The 18,711-nt window shown below is 35.1% G+C and overlaps 1 protein-coding gene across 1 annotated transcript; it reads left to right on the top strand.

Annotated features, from left to right (window-relative positions):
• Positions 1-13,882: 13,882 nt before the first annotated feature.
• On the top strand, positions 13,883-18,302 carry LOC105784486 (pentatricopeptide repeat-containing protein At3g13880). Its single transcript, XM_012610392.2, has 2 exons — positions 13,883-15,737; positions 16,247-18,302. Exons 1-2 carry the CDS (start codon positions 14,044-14,046, stop codon positions 16,608-16,610), a joined length of 2,058 nt encoding a protein of 685 aa, XP_012465846.1. The 5' UTR covers positions 13,883-14,043; the 3' UTR covers positions 16,611-18,302.
• Positions 18,303-18,711: the final 409 nt, after the last annotated feature.

Consider the following 18,711-nt stretch of genomic DNA (forward strand, 5'->3'; position numbering starts at 1 on the left):
TTAGAAATATAATAAAATTGTAACTCCCCAAACTCGACCTAGACGTTATAGCCGAATCTGGAGGTGCCACTAAGAAGGGTTTAGAAAACAAAGTCGTTTCGATAAAGCTTTGTGTAGTTGTTTGAAAAATCGTCCAAATTTTATAGTTATCACTAATAGCGTTATTTAACTATATCATTTGCAAAAACATAACTTATAGCAGAATGTTAGAAGTCGTTATATTTTGAAAATCCAGTTCATGTTTTCAGAAAAACCTTTATTTTAGTAAAAACTATATTTTTAGTCAATGTGACAATAAAAGATAAAACGCCTCCAAAACCAAAATAAAAGTTAAACAGTCCAGAGAGTCCAATTATTACAAAATTTCCAAAAATAATCCTTAAATTAAAATAGAAACCATAATCTTAAACAGTTTACGAACTCGTGGTCACCGTGAGGCTCCCTTACACGGATCCGCCTAAGTCCGTGGTTTACCTAAACAGAGCAGACAAACAGATGTGATTTTTTTTAAACTCAGTGTGTAACCTAACGGATATAAACATGCAATACATACAGAAATCTCATATACAGTCAAATACAGATTTAGACTGATGCCTTTTTCAAATACAGGTAACATAATCAGATAACTAGTACAAATATGCAAAATCCTACCCCCATCCTCTAAACAACCATCTCCGACCATCCCATCATACCATGTGGGTTAAAAACACCCACTCATCCCTATACACCATATAGAGTTGATGCATATATATGATTCCCACCCTAAACATATATACAAAATACAGATACAAATAAGTCATGTTTAACATGCTCGCATACAAATAACATATATAAGTATTCAACAGAACAATCAGACATCCATAACAGTGTCCTACTCAGAGCAGACTACCAGAATATCAGATCTCATAATTTATGGTATGGTTAGCCCTTACCGACCTTACCCGTGTGACCCTAGGAAAAATTTCAAAATTATGGGCCCATATGTCCATGAGGCCCCACACGGCCTGGCCCAAAACCCATACGCCTGTGTGGCATGCCCGTGTGGGCCCATTCGCCTGTGTATCCCACACGCCCTACATGGTATTGCCTGTGTCCCCCATACGGCTACACCCACACCACCACACGGCCATGTCTTGCGCACATCCAAGCCCTCGTCAAACACACGAAACTCAAAGTCAACCAACACCTAAAATCGATACAACAAATCTTCCAAAGTCAGTCTTAACTCACAATTAACCGAACCCACGAAATCGATAACAGTTCAAAACAAGTGTTCATCACTTACCTCAAAACTCCGAATAATTTTGACTACAATTCCATAAGAAGAAAGCCTCGTTCTTCACGATTCACTGTTGCCAAAACTTAAAGTCAACTAACGAAAAGAAAGAATAGAATCGATTCAAACAACTTAAGAAATAACTTCCTTAATCCACACAAAAATCACCCCTTATGCTTACCAAATCGCACAAAAACACCGAAGAACTAAAAAGCCAGAATTGAATGGAAGGATTGCGACAGAATTTTAAACACAAGAAAGCAAAAAGATTTCTGCCAGTCAAAAGAAAAAGAACGTCAAAATTTTGAGAATTGAAAGAGAGAGAAAAATAATAACAAAAAATAAAATAAACCAATCAAAAAATCCCCTAAATTTCTCCCCACTAACCCACTAACACCCAACTAACTCAGAATTCCAACTCTACTGAAATTCTCTAGTGCAACTAAGAAAAAATAACATCCACACTTGCATAGGGATTTGAACATATGACCTCTAACACTCTAACTCCCTTACCACTTGAACCAACAAGCTCATTTCGATATGGATTAACAGATAATTTTATATAAGCCCACTCAACAAGGGTAAGGCTGTGATCCAAAATAACAAAATTTGTTAAAAGTGGGACTTGAACCGAAGACCTCATACAAACACCCAGAACACTTAACCACTGAAGCAGATACACATTTTTGTCATGTATTCACAAAAACAGAAATAAATTATTCAAGGAGTTACAACTCTAGCCCCTAAAAGAACTTTCGGCCTCAAAATTTACCTAATCCGAACAGATGAGGAGACTACTGCCGTATCGAGTCCTCAGGTTCCTACGTGGCTTCCTCAGTGCCATGATTCCGTCACAGAACATTTACTAACGGAATGGACTTCCTCTTCAGAACCTTAATATCTCGATCCAAAATCTGAATTGGTTCCTCCTCAAAATTCAAATTTGGTCTAACCTCGATCTCCTAAATAGAGACAACGTGAGATGGTCAAATCGATACTGCCTCAACATCGAGACGTGAAACATATTATAGATATGGTCCAACTCTGGAGGTAGCTCCAACTGTTAAGTGACCGGTCCCACACGTTTCAGAATTCAATACGGCCCAATAAATCTAGGGCTCAACTTACCCTTTCGACCGAACCTTAGAACTTTATTCCACAGAAAAACCAAAAGAAATATAAAGTCACCCACAGAGTACTCGATATCTCTCCTCTTCAGATCTGGATAAGACTTCTGTATAGCAGAAGGCGCTTTCAGATGATCTCGAATTAGTCTAACCTTATTTTCGGACTCAGAAACCAACTCAGGACCCAAAATCCGTTGGTCACCCAACTCAGTCCAACATAGCGGAGTACGACACTTACAGCCATACAAAGTCTCGTAAGGTACCATCTAGATGCTAGACTGGAAATTATTATTATAGGCGAACTCAGCTAACGGCAGAAAATCCTCCTAACTACCTCAGAAATCTATCACACAACTCCGAAGCATATCCTCCAGTATCTGAATCACCCTCTCAGATTAACCATCGGTCTAAGGATGAAACGCAGTACTGAAGTCCAATCTTAAACCCAGAGCCTCATGCAGTTTCTTTCAAAATCGAGAAGTGAAGCGAGGATCTCTATCAGAAATTATCGAAACAGGAACCTCATGCAGTCTTACAATCTAGGAGATATAGAGCTTCGCTAACTTTTACAGAGAGTAGTTCGTCTGAACTGGAATAAAATGAGTGGACTTAGTCAATTAATCTACAATGACCCAAACATAAACCACTAACGAAGTCCATCGTCACTCGTTTTCATTTTCATAAGGGAATCTTATCAGGTTGTAACAAACCTGAAGGTAACTAGTGCTCAGCCTTAACTTGCTAGCATGGTAGACAACGACCAACAAAATTTGTAACCTCACGTTTTAAACCTGACCACCAGTACAGTTCACTGAGATCCCGATACATCTTATTACCACAGGGATGTATAGCATAAGGGCTACTATGCTCCTCCTTCAGAATCGACTGTCTTAGATCAAAATCATTCGGTACACAAACCTGACCTCAAAAACTCAAAACATCATCTATATTCAGCCCAAAAATTGAAGTGCAACTACTCTCAACCTAACGAAATCGCTGAACCAAATACTCATCCCCAACTACTTACCCCGAATTTGATCAATCCAATTTGGCTTAACTTGCAACTCGACTAACAGATCTCCATCATTGAACAGACTAAGACGAGCGAACATTGTTCTCAAATCAGTCATCTCTCTTCGACTGAGAGCATCGGCCACCACATTGGCCTTACTAGGATGATACATCGTGCAGTCATAGTCTTTAAGCAACTCAATCCATCGGCGCTGCTTAAGATTCAACCCTTTTTGATTAAGGAGGTACTTGAGGCTTTTGTGATCAGTGTAAATAATACACCTCTCACCATACAGATAATGCATCTAAATCTTTAACGCAAAACCACAGCAGCTAGCTCGAGATCATGTGTCGGATAATTATCCTCATGTGACTTAAGTTGGCGGGACGCATAAGCCACAACCTTACCATCCTGCATCAGTACACATCCCAAACCAACGTGCGATGCATCACTATAGACCACAAATTCTTTACCAGATTCAGGCTGTATTAGAACAGGAGCCTGAGTCAGAACATGCTTGATATTTTCGAAGCTCGATTGTTGTACATCAGTCCAAATAAAAGGAACTCCCTTGCGCAAAAGCCTAGTCAAAGGAGCTGCAATCAGAGAGAACCCCCTAACAAACAGTCGATAATATCCCGTAAGACCCAGAAAACTATGGATCTTAGATACATTCTTATGCTGTTTCCAATCAAGCACAACCTCAATATTTCCAGAATCAACTCGGATCCCCTCAATAGAAACCACGTGCCCCAAAAAATTTACCTCTCGCAACTAGAACTCACACTTGCTCAACTTAGCGTAGAGCTATTTCTCTCGGAGTATCTGAAGCACTACTCTAATATGCTCATCATGCTCATCCTTAGTCTCAGAGTAAACCAGAATATCATCAATGAAGACCACAAAAAACTGATCCAGATACGACTGAAACACTCGGTTCATCAAATTCATGAATATAGCCAGAGCATTTGTCAGACTAAAGGGCATAACTAGGAACTCGTAGTGCCCATAACGAGTCCTAAACGCCGTCTTATGAACATCCCCTTACTTAACTCTAAGCTGATGATACCCAGATCAGAGATCTATTTTCGAGAACACTGAAACCCCTCGAAACTGCTCAAACAAATCATCGATCCTCGGACGTGGATACTTATTCTTCACAGTCAGTTTATTCAATTGCTGGCAGTCAATGCACATCCTCATGGTACCATCTTTTTTCTTTACAAATAGAATTGGTGCCCCCCACGGAGACGCACTAGGATGGATGAAACCAGATCTAGAAGCTCTTGAAGTTGAGCCTTAAGCTCTAAAAGCTCCTTCGGTATCATTCGGTAGGGAGCTATGGACATCAGAGTTGTACCAAATAGAAGCTTAATACCAAACTCAACTTCTGATTCAGAGGTAAACCCGGTAACTCCTCAAGAAAGACATTTGGAAACTCTCTCACTATTTTGATATCTCCGACAGAAGAGTCCCTAGAAACTGAAACACTAACGTAAGCCATATATGTCTCACACCCTTTCCAAACTAATTTTTCAGCCACAAGAGCGGAGAACACATTTGACAGATAATCATGACGCTCACAAATCACTACTATCTCTTTATCATCCTTGGTCCTCAAAACAACCCTTTTAGTCGCACAGTATAGACTAACTTGGTGCTCTACCAACCAATCCATACCCAGAATTAAGTCGAAATTTCCAAATGGTAGCTCTATTAGGTTTCTCAGAAATATAGCCCCTTGCACTTTTAACGAAACATTCCTATAAAGTCTACTAGCCCGCACAGATTGCCTCAACGGATTCAGTACGATAATCTTACTAGCAGTACACTCAACAGAAATCCCCAAGTTCTTGGAAGTAGTACTAGCTACATAAGAATGTGTAGAACCTATGTCTATCAGAGCAGTATAAGGTACATAAAAAAATAAAGAACGTACCTGTGATAACATCAAGAGCGTCTTTATCCTCTCGGCGTCGATCAGCATAAACTAGTACAGGCTGCCTTGCCTCAGTCTAACTAGCACCTCTATCTGGTGCTCTCTGTCCCCGGCCCATACCACTACCACCCCTAGTTGGTCCACGGCCCCTAGGTGGTTGCTGAACTGCCATCTGAGGCTGTACAGAACTCGGTCTTGAAGCTTGCATCTGATCAGCCCGTTGTAGACACTCTCTAATACGATGCTCTAAAGATCCACACCTCAGAAAAGTCGCCAACCGCTTCCAACACTAGTCCAAATAGCGCCTACCACAATCACCACATGGTTGAATCCCAGTAGGAGCAATATGAACCTCCACTTTAACAGGCCCATCAGGTTTGGCCCATTTCTTAAGCTTCTGAACAGAACTAGAGGGCTCCAAATCCTTCGTATTCTTGCCTCTCACCATCTCTATTTTAGCACTCCACACACTTAACCTCTTTGGCGATTTTCGCCTTATCCACTAGAACTGCGAACTCTTACTTCCTCTGCGGAGCAATCAGAACCCTCAAATCGTCTTCAAAACGGACGCATTTCTCATACTCAGACGCCACCATGCCTCGAGCGTAGCAGCTCAACCTCAGAAACTCGGCCTCATACTTGGCCATAGATCTATCACCTTGCGTGAGATTCATGAACTCATGCTTACTAGCATCAACATAGCTCACCCCTACATACTTTCCCTGGAATGCAGTATTAAAATAGTCCCAGTTCAGACAATCCAGCTGAGTACCCTCCTCAACTGACAACTACCATTGATACGCATCGTCGTGAAGCAAATGGACTGCACCCTTTAGTTTCTACTTGGGAGTACAGTCTATATCATTCATAATCCTCTCGGTGGCCTCCAACCAATACTCGACCACAGTAGGGGATACTTTAGTGACACCTCTAAACAGCTCAGCTCTATTGGACCGGAGTCGTTCAGTCATCGACCCATGACCCCCAAATCTAGAATGGGGTCTAGCGACCCTCTTCAACACCCTCAACATGGCTCGGGACAATGCGTCGTCCCAAGCCAAGCGGCTTTGAGACCCAGTCTTAGTAGCAGACGAAGTCGACAGTGTTTTAATTTGACATACTGTCCAAAGAGGAAGACTCAACTCGAGCCTCTTACGACCTTTACCGCGCCCACAATTACCATTACCACGAGTCTCACAAGCGCTGATTGTAAATTTTAAATTTATCTACATTATAAAATTTTATGTATCAGTTCTAGTATTTATTAGCAGATATTTTATGCTTAAATTATCATAATTTCAAAAGTATTCTAGAGGTTTTAGTCTCTAACTAACTCAGTGTAGTTTTCAAAAAGTGTTAACTACAGTGTTTCCAGTGTAACACCCCTTACCCGTATTCTACTTCGGAATAGGGTATAAGGCATTACTAGAACACTTACACATATAAACGTATTAAACCGAGTTACAAAATTTCATTCAAATTTAAACTCTTCAAATTTTTAACTTACTTTTATAATTCTTTACAACATATCCTCAAAATACTATATTCATAACAAATAGGGCCTATGAGACCCGATACTTACTCATGTAATTCAATGCTTCATTTCCATTTTATTCAATTCACAATCTTTCACGTTCACAATTCAAATCAATTTCTCAATCCAATATATATATTTCAATACCACAATAATTCTTTTAATTCAAATCATATCACTAGAAACTTCCATTTAATTCATGTACACTTCAATATCGTTAAGTTCAACACTAGTACGTATTCACCATTTCACTCAACGTTTATCGATTATACTATTCATTAACACATTTATAAAATTCTTAGTATTACAATGAAAACATCACTTAAGCTTAAATAACAACATCAAATCAACTCATCATCCCCTTTTTTGTCATTTTATTCTTCAAGTATGGACTTAGTATTTCATTTCCTTTCCACACCCATTTCCTACGAATATCACACAAAACAATAACATATCATTCAACCATAGTCACAAGCTAGTACATTTAAACATAATTCTTTTTGGAATTAACCACATGATAAACTATTTCAAGTAAGTTTACATAATTTAAACATTACCACCCTTTCCATGATCACAAGCATATTCCCATCTAGGCACTTACCATTTCAATGCATAACTTATAAATTTAACGTGGCATAATTCAGCCACCACTTGGCCAAAGCTTAAACGTGTACACTACACATGTTACCCAAATAAACATATAGCATAAGCATTATAAGTATGGCCAAGTTCAACATTTATTCATGTATGAAACTTACCAACATGAGTTAATCCATAAACCATTCATGGCCTTACTTCATACCAAATCATATACCAAATATACCACACTCACATACTATGAAACTTTATTTTCCCATATGAGCTTAAATCATGATCAATAATACACAAATGTAAACATCATTTCTATTTTAACGTTTATCAATTATAATCGAGGATATAACCAATTATACACAAATCAATCATATATATAATTTATTTTCCTCCTCCTCCTCTCCATTCCACATCCTTTATGTATAAAACATGCTTAAATAGCATTATACATAATTTCACTATTCACTTATATTTAAATTCAAAGCTGTCTATTTGAGTCAGAGTCACTAAATCATTTTTATCCGAAGCTGCAGTGCTCCAAATTAAGATCCGTTAATTTTTCCAAAAACTAGATTCACATGTCTTCTTACCGTAAAATTTTCAGAATTTTTCACATGGCCAATTAGTACAGTTTATTCTTTAAAGTCACATCTATTTCACTACTCAACATCTCTGACCTCTCTTCACTAAAAATAAATTATCTCATTGTACAGAATTTGGATGATATTTCTATTTGTTTCCTTTGAAAATAGACTCATTAAAGATTCTAAGCATATAAATTATAACTTGTAATTATTTTTTTAAAATTTTTAATTATTTTCCAAAATCAGAACAGGGGATTCGGAAATCAATCCGACCCTGCCTCACTAAAATTCAAATATCTCAAAATGTATAACTCTTTTGTTTTCTCTGTTTCTTTTATGTAAAAATAGACTCCTTAAGATTTCATTTCATATCTCATTCACTCTCTAATTCAATTTCCATCATTTTTGGTGATTTTTCAAATTCACACTATTGTTACTGTCCAAAACTATTTTGTTGCACATTTTACTTTTTCATAATTTCATTACTTCTTTTCATCTTACTCAAGGGTCGATTAAATATCAAACCCAATATTCATCACGTAACCTTATTCGATTTACATATATTTTCACTTATCCATTTTCCCTGATGAACACTTCGGAATATTAATTGATACACGGTGGAATCAGCACTTAGCAACCACCTCATGTTCAAAGGATCCCGGTGGAATTAGCACTTAGCAACCACCTTATAATCAATGATACGGGGAATCAGCACATAGCAACCCCTTTCACAATCAAGGATACGGTGGAATCAGCACTTAGCAATCACCTTATAATCAATGATACGGGGAATCAGCACATAGCAACCCCTTTCACAATCAAGGATACGGTGGAATCAGCACTTAGCAACCACCTTATAATCAATGATACGGGTTCACATAGTAGCCTGCACATAGTACTACACATGTGACCATCACTATCCGATACACGTAGTAGCCTGCACATAGTACTACACACGTGATCATCACTTTCACTTTCACATAGTGGCCTACACACAGTCCATGACACACATGTGATCATTTCTGTCACTTCATTCGTATCCCTTTTTATTCTGAATGTTCAATCGGGAAATTTCTCACTTTTTCTTATTTTTTCATTTTTCACTAATCAAAGTCAATTCCTTGTCTTTCTTGACTTATAATAACACATTTAACATATTTAACACTCACATTATTCAATCCAGTCCAAAATTCAAATTTTGGAAAAATTACATTTTTGCCCCTAAAGTTTCACAAAATTATAATTTTGCCCCTAGGATCGAAAATTAAAATTTATTCCTTTTTCTTATGTTTTATGACATGCTGAACATTTTTCCCTTCTATGGCAACATCAAATTCTCACTCTAACACTTACTTATGAACATTAGGTATTTTTACCGATTATGTCAATTTACTCGTTTTCACTTAAAATCGGCTAGCAAAAGTTATTTAACATAATTTAAAGCTTCATATTTTACCATAAAACATCAAAATAAACATATTTCACCTATGGGTATTTTTCCAAATATGAACCCTAGATTAAATTATTGCTAGAATAAGCTAAATCAAGTTACCGAGACTCTAAAAACGTAAAAAAACATAAAAACGAGGCTTGGAATGACTTACTATGGAGCTTGGAAGCTTGAAAACCCTAGCAATGGCTTCCCCCTTGTGAAATTCGGCCAAGGCTTGAAGATGATGATTTTTGGCCTATTTTGTCTTTTTAATACATTTTAATTACCAAATTACCAAAATACCCCTAACTTAAAAATTCCCTATTTCACTTATCTCATGTCCATTTTTGTCCACAATGTAACCAATGGTCTAATTACCATTTAAGGACCTCCAATTTAAAATTTCATAACAATTGGACACTTCTAACATGTAGAACTCAACTTTTGCAGTTTTTACAATTTAGTCCTTTTGGTTAAATTGAGTGCCCAAACGTCGAAATTTTTGAACGAAATTTTCACGAAATCATTCCGTAAAATTGTAGACCATAAAAATATAATAAAAATAAATTTTTCCTCGTCAAATTTGTGGTCCCGAAACCACAGTTCTGACTAGGCCCAAAATAGGGCTGTTACATCCATAGTATACTATCTAAGTTAAGAAATACTTACAGGATTGGTGCCGGAGACTCGGTGTACCACATACTTTCTAAAATTATCCAAATTATTTGAAAATCAATTCTTTTTGAAACACAATTTTGGAAACCAAAATTCACAGCCCGAGTTTCGCAACCTGACTTTGATACCACTAAATGTAATGCCCCAAATTTGGCCTAGATGTTATGGCCAAATCTAGAGATGTCACTAAGAAGAGTTAAGAAAACAGAGTCGTTTCGATAAAGCTTTATGTAGTTGTTTGAAAAATCGTCCAAGTTTTATAGTTATCATTAATAACGTTATTTAACTAAATCATCTACAAAAACATAACTTACAGTGGAATGTTAGAAATCATTATATGTTGAAAATCTAGTTAGTGTTTTCAAAAAAACCTTTATTTTAGTAAAAACTATGTTTTTAGTCAATGTGACCATAAAAGTTAAAACGCCTCCAAAACCAAAATAAAAGTTAAACAGTCCAGAGAGTCCAATTATTACAAAACTTCGAAAAATAATCCTTAAATTAAAATAGAAACTACAATCTTAAACAATTTATGAATTCATGGTCACTGTGAGGCTTCGTCACACTGATCCGTCTAAGCCTGTGGATTACCTGAACAGAACAGACAAACAAATGTAAGTTTTTGTAACCTCAGTGTGTAACCCAACGAAAATAGACATACAATACATACAGAAATCTCATATACAGTCAGATACAGATTCAGGCTTATGCCTTTTCAGAATCAGATAACCAGTACAGATATACAGAATCCTACTCCCATCCTCTACACACCATCTCCGACCATCCCATCACACCATGTGGGGTTAAAAATACTCACCCATCCCTACACACCATATAGTGTCGATGCGACACATTACAGAAAATATGCAGCCAAGCTGCCAGAATATAGGCGAAAGGTCGTTGTACAGACCACTTCCTTCATATATACGATTCCCATCCCAAACATATATACAGAATACATATACAGATAAGTCATGCTTAACATGCTCGCATACAGATAACATATATAAGTATTCAACAGAATAGTCAGACATGCATAATAGTGTCCTACTTAGAGCAAACTACCAAAATATCAAATCTCATAATTTAGGGTAAAGTTAGCCCTTATCGATCCTACGGTAGGCCCACAGCCGATCGGAATGACCCGTACAACCCTAGGGAAAACTTCAGAATTATGGGCCCACATGCCGGTGTTGGCCCATATGCCCGTGTGACCCACACGTAAGGATTGGCCTTGCCCGTGTAGCCTACACGACTTGGCCCAAAACCCACACGCCTGTGTGGCTCACACAGCCACACCTATACCACCACTCGGACATGTCTCGCACACGGCTAACCACATGGCTAGGCACACGCCCGTGTGGCGTAGACAGAATGGTTTTTTGGCTTTCACCAAAGCACCCAAAAACTCTGAACGATTTTGACTACGATACCGTAAGAGGAGAGCCCCGTTCTTCACGATTCACTGTTGCCAAAACTTAAAGTCAACTAATGAAAAGAAAGAATAGAATCGATTCAAACAACTTAAGAAACGACTTCCCCAATCCACACAAAAATCACCCCTTATGCTTACCAAATTGCACAAAAACACCGAAGAACTGCAAAACTGGAATTGAATGGCAGGATTGCGGTAGAATTTCAAACGACAAAAAAACAAAAAGATTTTTGCCAGTCAACAATAAAAGAACGTCAAAATTTTGGGAATTGGAAGAGAGAGAAAAATAATAAAAAAATAAAATAAACACAAAATCAACAAATCAGAATTCCAACTCCACCGAAACTCTCTCATGCAACTGAGCAAAAATAACATATAATTTTATATAAGCCCACTCAACAAGGGTAAGGTTTGGATCCAAAATAACAAAATTTGTTAAAAGTGGGACTTGAACCCAAGACCTCATACACACACCTTAAACACTTAACCACTAAAGTAAATACACATTTTTGTCAAATATTTACAGAAACAAAAATAAGTTATTTAGGGCGTTACAAAAATGCTAAATGAGAGCTAGATAACTTTCATATTTTTAACCTATAATTTGATAGAAACACATAATATTTTGTTTTGGTGCTGTCTTCATTTATTCTTGACTTAAGGTATGTCTGTTTCACTGAAAATAGTTTTTAGAAAATAATTTCTGGAAAATGACCTATTTTTCTGAAAAAATTACACCATGTTTGGTTGGGGTCATTGAATGGTAAACCATTCCTTTGTTTGGTTGAGTGTAATACTCATTCAATGGAATGACCATCACTTCCCTATTACTTGTCTTCCTGTAATAGCTATATCTTGATATCACCAAAGAATAATTATGCCATGCAATATTGAATAACAAAAAAATTAATTTCCAAATTAATCCTTTAAAACTTGAACCTAGAAAATATAAAAATAAAATATTTGAAATATTTTAATATAATTTAATATAAAATAATTAATTTCAAAATATAATTTAAAATAAAATATTTTAAATATTTTAATATAATTTAATATAAAATAATTATATTAAAATATTAATAAATTATATATTTTATTTTATTAAATTATATTTAATAATAATTATATTAAAATATGATTAAATTATTTATTTTTTATTAAATTATTTTAATAATAATCGTATTAAAATTTTAATAACAATAATCATATACCTAAAAAATTCTACTAAGGGTACTCTAGTCATTTCAATTTTTTCCTTATGCTATTATAACATCATTCAATTCAACCAAACGCAAGAATATTATTACAATTCTATTCCATTTCATTCAACCAAAGCAGTTAAATTATTGATTACATCTTTATTCCATTACGTTCTATTTCATTACAACTCTATTCCATAACAATTTTATTCCATTATAGCGAACCAAACGTAATGTTAATATTTTTCATTGTTTGGATGAGTCTGTAAAATATTTTCTTTTGTTTGATGATTTCTTAAAATATTTCATAAAAGCTGTTTTCAATGAAACAAACATACATTTGAGATTTTTTTATCTTTTCATTGTTTAATTGAGTTTATTTCATATCTATATTTATATTACATTTTTTAAATTTTTACAGATATTTTGTTAAATTCGGGTTTATTACAACATCATTTTTAGTCATATGACTACCAAGTGAGTAGTTTTATTTAAAATGTGACATTAACAAATTTGACAAAAAAATTAACAATGGCAATAATTGAATTTGATTTTCAAATTTAAAAGAAGAGGACTAAATTCTTGAAAATAAAAGTACCGTGACTAAATTACAAATTTGTGAAGAGTACATAGACTTAAGACATATTTTAACCTTTATACTACAAAACATTTATTATTAATATATTTATAATTATAATAAATATTTATTATTAAAATATTAATATTGAATATTTTCAATAATTTGTGAAGAATATTATTAAAATTTATTATTAAAATAAATTAAAATATTAAATAATTTACTAAAATAATAAATTATATTAATAAAGTATTATATGACTAAATATAAATAATTAAATATGTATGTTTAATAATATTCTAAATATTTTTAAAAATAAAAATAAAATTTATTATGAATATAATAATATTAAACTTGATCAATTTTACAGAAAAAATAACTTATTTTAAATTAAATGTAAGCCACATTTTTCGTTAGTTAAACTGTTTTATATGAAATAAAAACATAAATATTTAAAAAAACAATTTACTAAAATCTTTTACACCTAAACAATCACTTAATGATGCGACTGCCTGTATCTGTAACATTTACTTCCCTCCTCAATAAAGTCACGTCTTCCTCTCCCTTCTTCATCAGATCATCAGAAGATTTGGGTGTATGGTATATGATGTTATTTACCTATTTGCCTCGTCTTTTAACTGCACCTTGAATGTTTAGAGACCATGTTACTTGAAAAAACCAAGCTCCTTGGCTTACCTAAGCCCCTTGTTTTCCACCAATTTTATCAATCATGTTACATGCATCTATCTTTCGATTCTGTTACCTACACTAAACTCGTTCAGCACTCCACCAAATCTAGTTGTCTGCTCCACGGCAAACTTGCCCATACCCATATAATCAAGTCTGCTTTCAACCCATGCCTTTTTTTGCTAAACAATCTTTTAAATATGTACTCCAAAGCCGGTGAAATGGATGTAGCTCACCGATTGTTCGACAAAATGTCCAAACCAAATCTTGTTTCATATAATTCTTTGATCTCTGGATATACCCAGATGGGTGCTTTTGATAAAGCCTTGGAAGTTTTTGTCGAAGCTAGAAAAGCATGTCGAAAACTTGATAAATTCACTTATGCTGGTGCTTTAAATGTTTGCGCTCAAACTGGGGATCTCAAGCTAGGGAAGTTAATTCATGGATTGATTTTAGTAAGTGGATTGATTGAGAAAGCATTTTTGACCAACTCCTTAATCGATATGTATTGCAAATGTGAATGTGTTGATCAGGCAAGGTTTTTGTTTGAGAATTCCCAGGAGTTGGATGAGATTTCATGGAATACATTGATTGCAGGTTATGTCCGTCTGAATAAAAAGGAAGAGATATTGGAACTATTAATAAGCATGCATCGAAATGGCTTGGAGTTGAATACTTATACCATGGGAAGTGTCTTAAAGGCTTGTTGTACAAACACTGATGTAGGGATAATGTGTGGGAAAATGCTTCATGGTTGTATAATGAAACTTGGGTTTGATATTGATATTGTTGTTGGGACGGCATTGCTCGATATGTATGCAAAAAATGGAGAACTAAATAGTGCAATTAAAACTTTTAAAAGCATGCCAAACCGCAATATTGTCATGTATAATGCCATGATATCTGGAATTATGGAAACAGAAAGCATTAGCAAGGAATGTACAAATGAAGCCTGCAGACTTTTCTTTGAAGTACAAAGACAAGGATTGAAGCCCTCAAAATTTACATTCTCAAGCATGCTTAAAGCTTGTATTGCGGTTGAAGATTTTGTCTATGGCAAACAAATTCATGCTCAAATATGCAAGTATAACTTGCAGTCTGATGAGTTCATAGTAAGTGCACTTATTGAACTGTATTCCTTAATGGGATCAACTGAAGATGGTTTGAAATGTTTTATATCAACTCCCAGGCGAGATATTGTCTTGTGGACATCCATGATCGCTGGTTATATTCAGAATGGGCAATTTGAAAGTGCATTGAGTCTCTTTTATGAACTGATGGCATATGGAGGAAGACCAGATGAATTCACTATCTCAAACATTTTGAGTGCTTGTGCGGATCTAGCAACTGCAAGATTGGGTGAGCAGGTTCACGGACATGTTGTGAGAAGTGGCTTTGGGAGCTTCAGAATTGTTCAAAACTCACAGATTTGCATGTATGCAAAGTGTGGTGACCTAAACTCAGCTGATCTGATCTTTAGAGAGACAGAGAATCCAGATGTGGTTTCTTGGTCAGTGATGATCTGTAGTTGCGCACAACATGGATGTGCTAAGGATGCTTTAAACCTCTTTGGGTTGATGAAGGAACATGGGATCAGGCCTAATCATATTACTTATGTAGGGGTTTTATCTGCTTGCAGTTATGGAGGGCTTGTCGAAGAAGGATTAAAGTATGTCAATGTAGCCCTTCATCCTATCATTTCTAAGTTCATTTGTAGGTTTGATGTATATGCATGAGGATGTGTGGGGTCATAGTGACATAGGTTTGATGTATATGCATGAGGATGTGTGGGGTCATAGTGACAGGTTTCATCCAGAAATTTCAAGACTGAATCACCTCTAATTTTACATGCTACCCAATTTTTTTGCGATGGGAAATTGTCAGTATATGGAACATAATGATAAACTAACTTTAGTAAGCTGGGGACTTGATTTAGCATATATAAAATAGCACTTTGTTTTAGGCAGATATTATAGTACTTGTAAATACATGCACTGGTTTTGATGTCTCAACTTCCTCTTTTTCTTTTGTTATTGAACTGCTTTATTTCTCCCATAAGCATTCTGTTTTCCTATGCCATTCTCTTTAGGAGCTTCTGTGCAAACAGGTTTTTTTTTTTTTTTTTTTTGCTTTTATTCATAATAACTATGTGATTTACCTTTTGAGTTTCTACTGCAGATACTTTGAAAGCATGAAGGATGATGGTGTTGAAGCCAGCATAGAGCATTATTGCTGTGTTGTTGACCTCTTCAGTCGTGCTGGAAGGCTAGCAGAGGCTGAAAACTTCATACTCGCCTCAGGTTTCAAGAATAATCCTATTATGTGGCGAGCATTGTTGAGTTCTTGCAGGGTATATAAGGACACAGTAGCTGGGAAACGTGCTGCAATGAAAGTAATTGAGCTTGAACCCCAAGATTCTTCATCTTATGTTCTTCTTCACAACATCTATGCTGGTGCTGCTGTAGAACCATTGGCTGCAAGGATCAGAGAACTAATGCAACAGCGAGGGGTCAGGAAGGAGCCTGGTCTGAGTTGGATTTAGGTTGGAAACATAGTTCATTTCTTTTTGTGGTTGATATATCTCACCCTACAAGTCAAGTAATCTAGCGAGGTTGGAAGAAATTTTGGAGAAGACAAGGGAATTTAGTTATGTTAATGAGAGGACCGCTTCTAACTCAACTGAAACAAAACCCAAATGGGAGCTCAGTTATGAACTATCACAGTTTGAACCAGCAATTACTTTTGGACGTACTGGCTATAAAAATTGATCTTCTGTTAGGTGATGACATAATTGAAGCCCTGCCCTGATTGCCATTTGCCACAGAACAATTGAAGCTCTTGTCAAAGGTGGGAAAGGCAGAAATAATTCCCAGAGATCCTTTTCTATCTGTCATTCCAAGAAGATGATTCTTCTTATAGAGATTGATAACAGTTGGGTGTGAGTGTTGGACATGGGTATGCATCAGACACGGCTATATCCTATTTTTTTCAAGTCTTTTCATGTATTTGGAGGGTCCTTGGAAGGCAATATCCTGCTACCCATGTCCAGATACGTGTCTGACATGGGTGTTGGATACAGGTACTTCAAGAAAAATGAAGTCCAAGCATAATAGCGCAGAGCTCTGCCTAAGAGAAGCCACTTTTAAATGCAAAGTGAGCGGAAATGGAGGTATGCATCCAACCTCAAAGTTTTATTTTTCTGTATGGAAATACATAATTCTTGAGAAAGTTATAGCTGCTTCTTATCAGTTTCTAAATAGGGAGATTACACTTGTTAAGGACTTTTTTTTTTTTTTGAGAAGCCACAAGATGCAGTACACCAAATGTGATTGGTAACAGATACTCTCATTTTTAGAATCTCTTGTTAGGCTGACAAATTTAGCTGAAGGTAGGAAACCAATTTAGCTGAAGGGATGGGGATGATGTGGAGTTATAGTTTCATACAATCTATTCTCTTAAAAAATTGACTTAAAATGAATTTAAATATTTTCATCAAAACCAAAATAAGTTTGATATATTTTGGGCTCTAATATTCAATAGAAGTAGAGTTTTAGGAGAAGCATTATAAATATCCCTGTTGATCAATAAAATTTAGAGTTGTCTTGCTTCTTCTTTCATAATATGTTATCAACATAATATTTTATTTCTTTTCCACTATTTTTAAACACATCCTGTCCTTTTTTGAGGCAAAAGAAAAAAAAACTCTGAAAAAAAAAAAAATCTTCCATCACCCACACCAAAGGTTAAACCTGCAACCCTTCACAATTAAGCCAAACCACTCGACTACTTAAACTATTTGTATATTATATACGAAAAATACTATAAAAGTCATTCAAATTTGGTCATTTGGAGGCAAGAAAAACAATATTGGTGCCGCCAAAAGAATTCAAACTTGAGAAGGTTTTGAACCACTCAACTATTAACAAGTTTTTGTTGTATAATGTCAATAGCTTTATAAAACTAATCATCGCTGCAGAAAAGAAGAGAGTCAAAACTGCCGGAAAAAGACTCGAAATTGTGCAAAGATTTGAAGGCAATTTTTATTTAATGTTTAATATTGAGATTATTATTATGTTATTTTATGATTAATTATGATTACCTTGTTTTATTTCTATGTTGTCTAGGATGTTGAAAGATTTTATCTTAGAATGAATCTTTGTTTTATTATTGATCTTTGATTTATTACGGGTAAAGTTTAATTTTGGTAAGGAATTTTATATTTCAACCATTTTTTAATTGTAATATGCTTACTACTATTTTTTATTTTATATTCTGATGGTATTTGAATTTTTCTTCTCTAGGTTATTATTTTTGTGTAAAAGACATAATTGTTAGATATATTTGCTACTTACATGATATATATATATATATATTCACAACTTATTTTTGTACAATAAAATTCTCTTTGCTTGATTTATTCAATTTTTTTATATTTGAATTATGATTAGCTTGGGTATTAATTGAAATTATTAAGTATTTTTCGTGTGCTTTATTAATGAATAAAACGATTACGATCTCTTTGGTTGATCATTGATTTATTTATTTGATTTTAAAGAATTTATGTTATCTGAACGGTACTTAAATGTATGTATTGTAAGGCAATATTCTATCTCTAAATTGGTTTCTTACCTTTAGCTAAATTT

Source organism: Gossypium raimondii, chromosome 13 (assembly GCF_025698545.1).
Source record: "Gossypium raimondii isolate GPD5lz chromosome 13, ASM2569854v1, whole genome shotgun sequence".
Lineage (NCBI taxonomy): Eukaryota > Viridiplantae > Streptophyta > Magnoliopsida > Malvales > Malvaceae > Gossypium > Gossypium raimondii.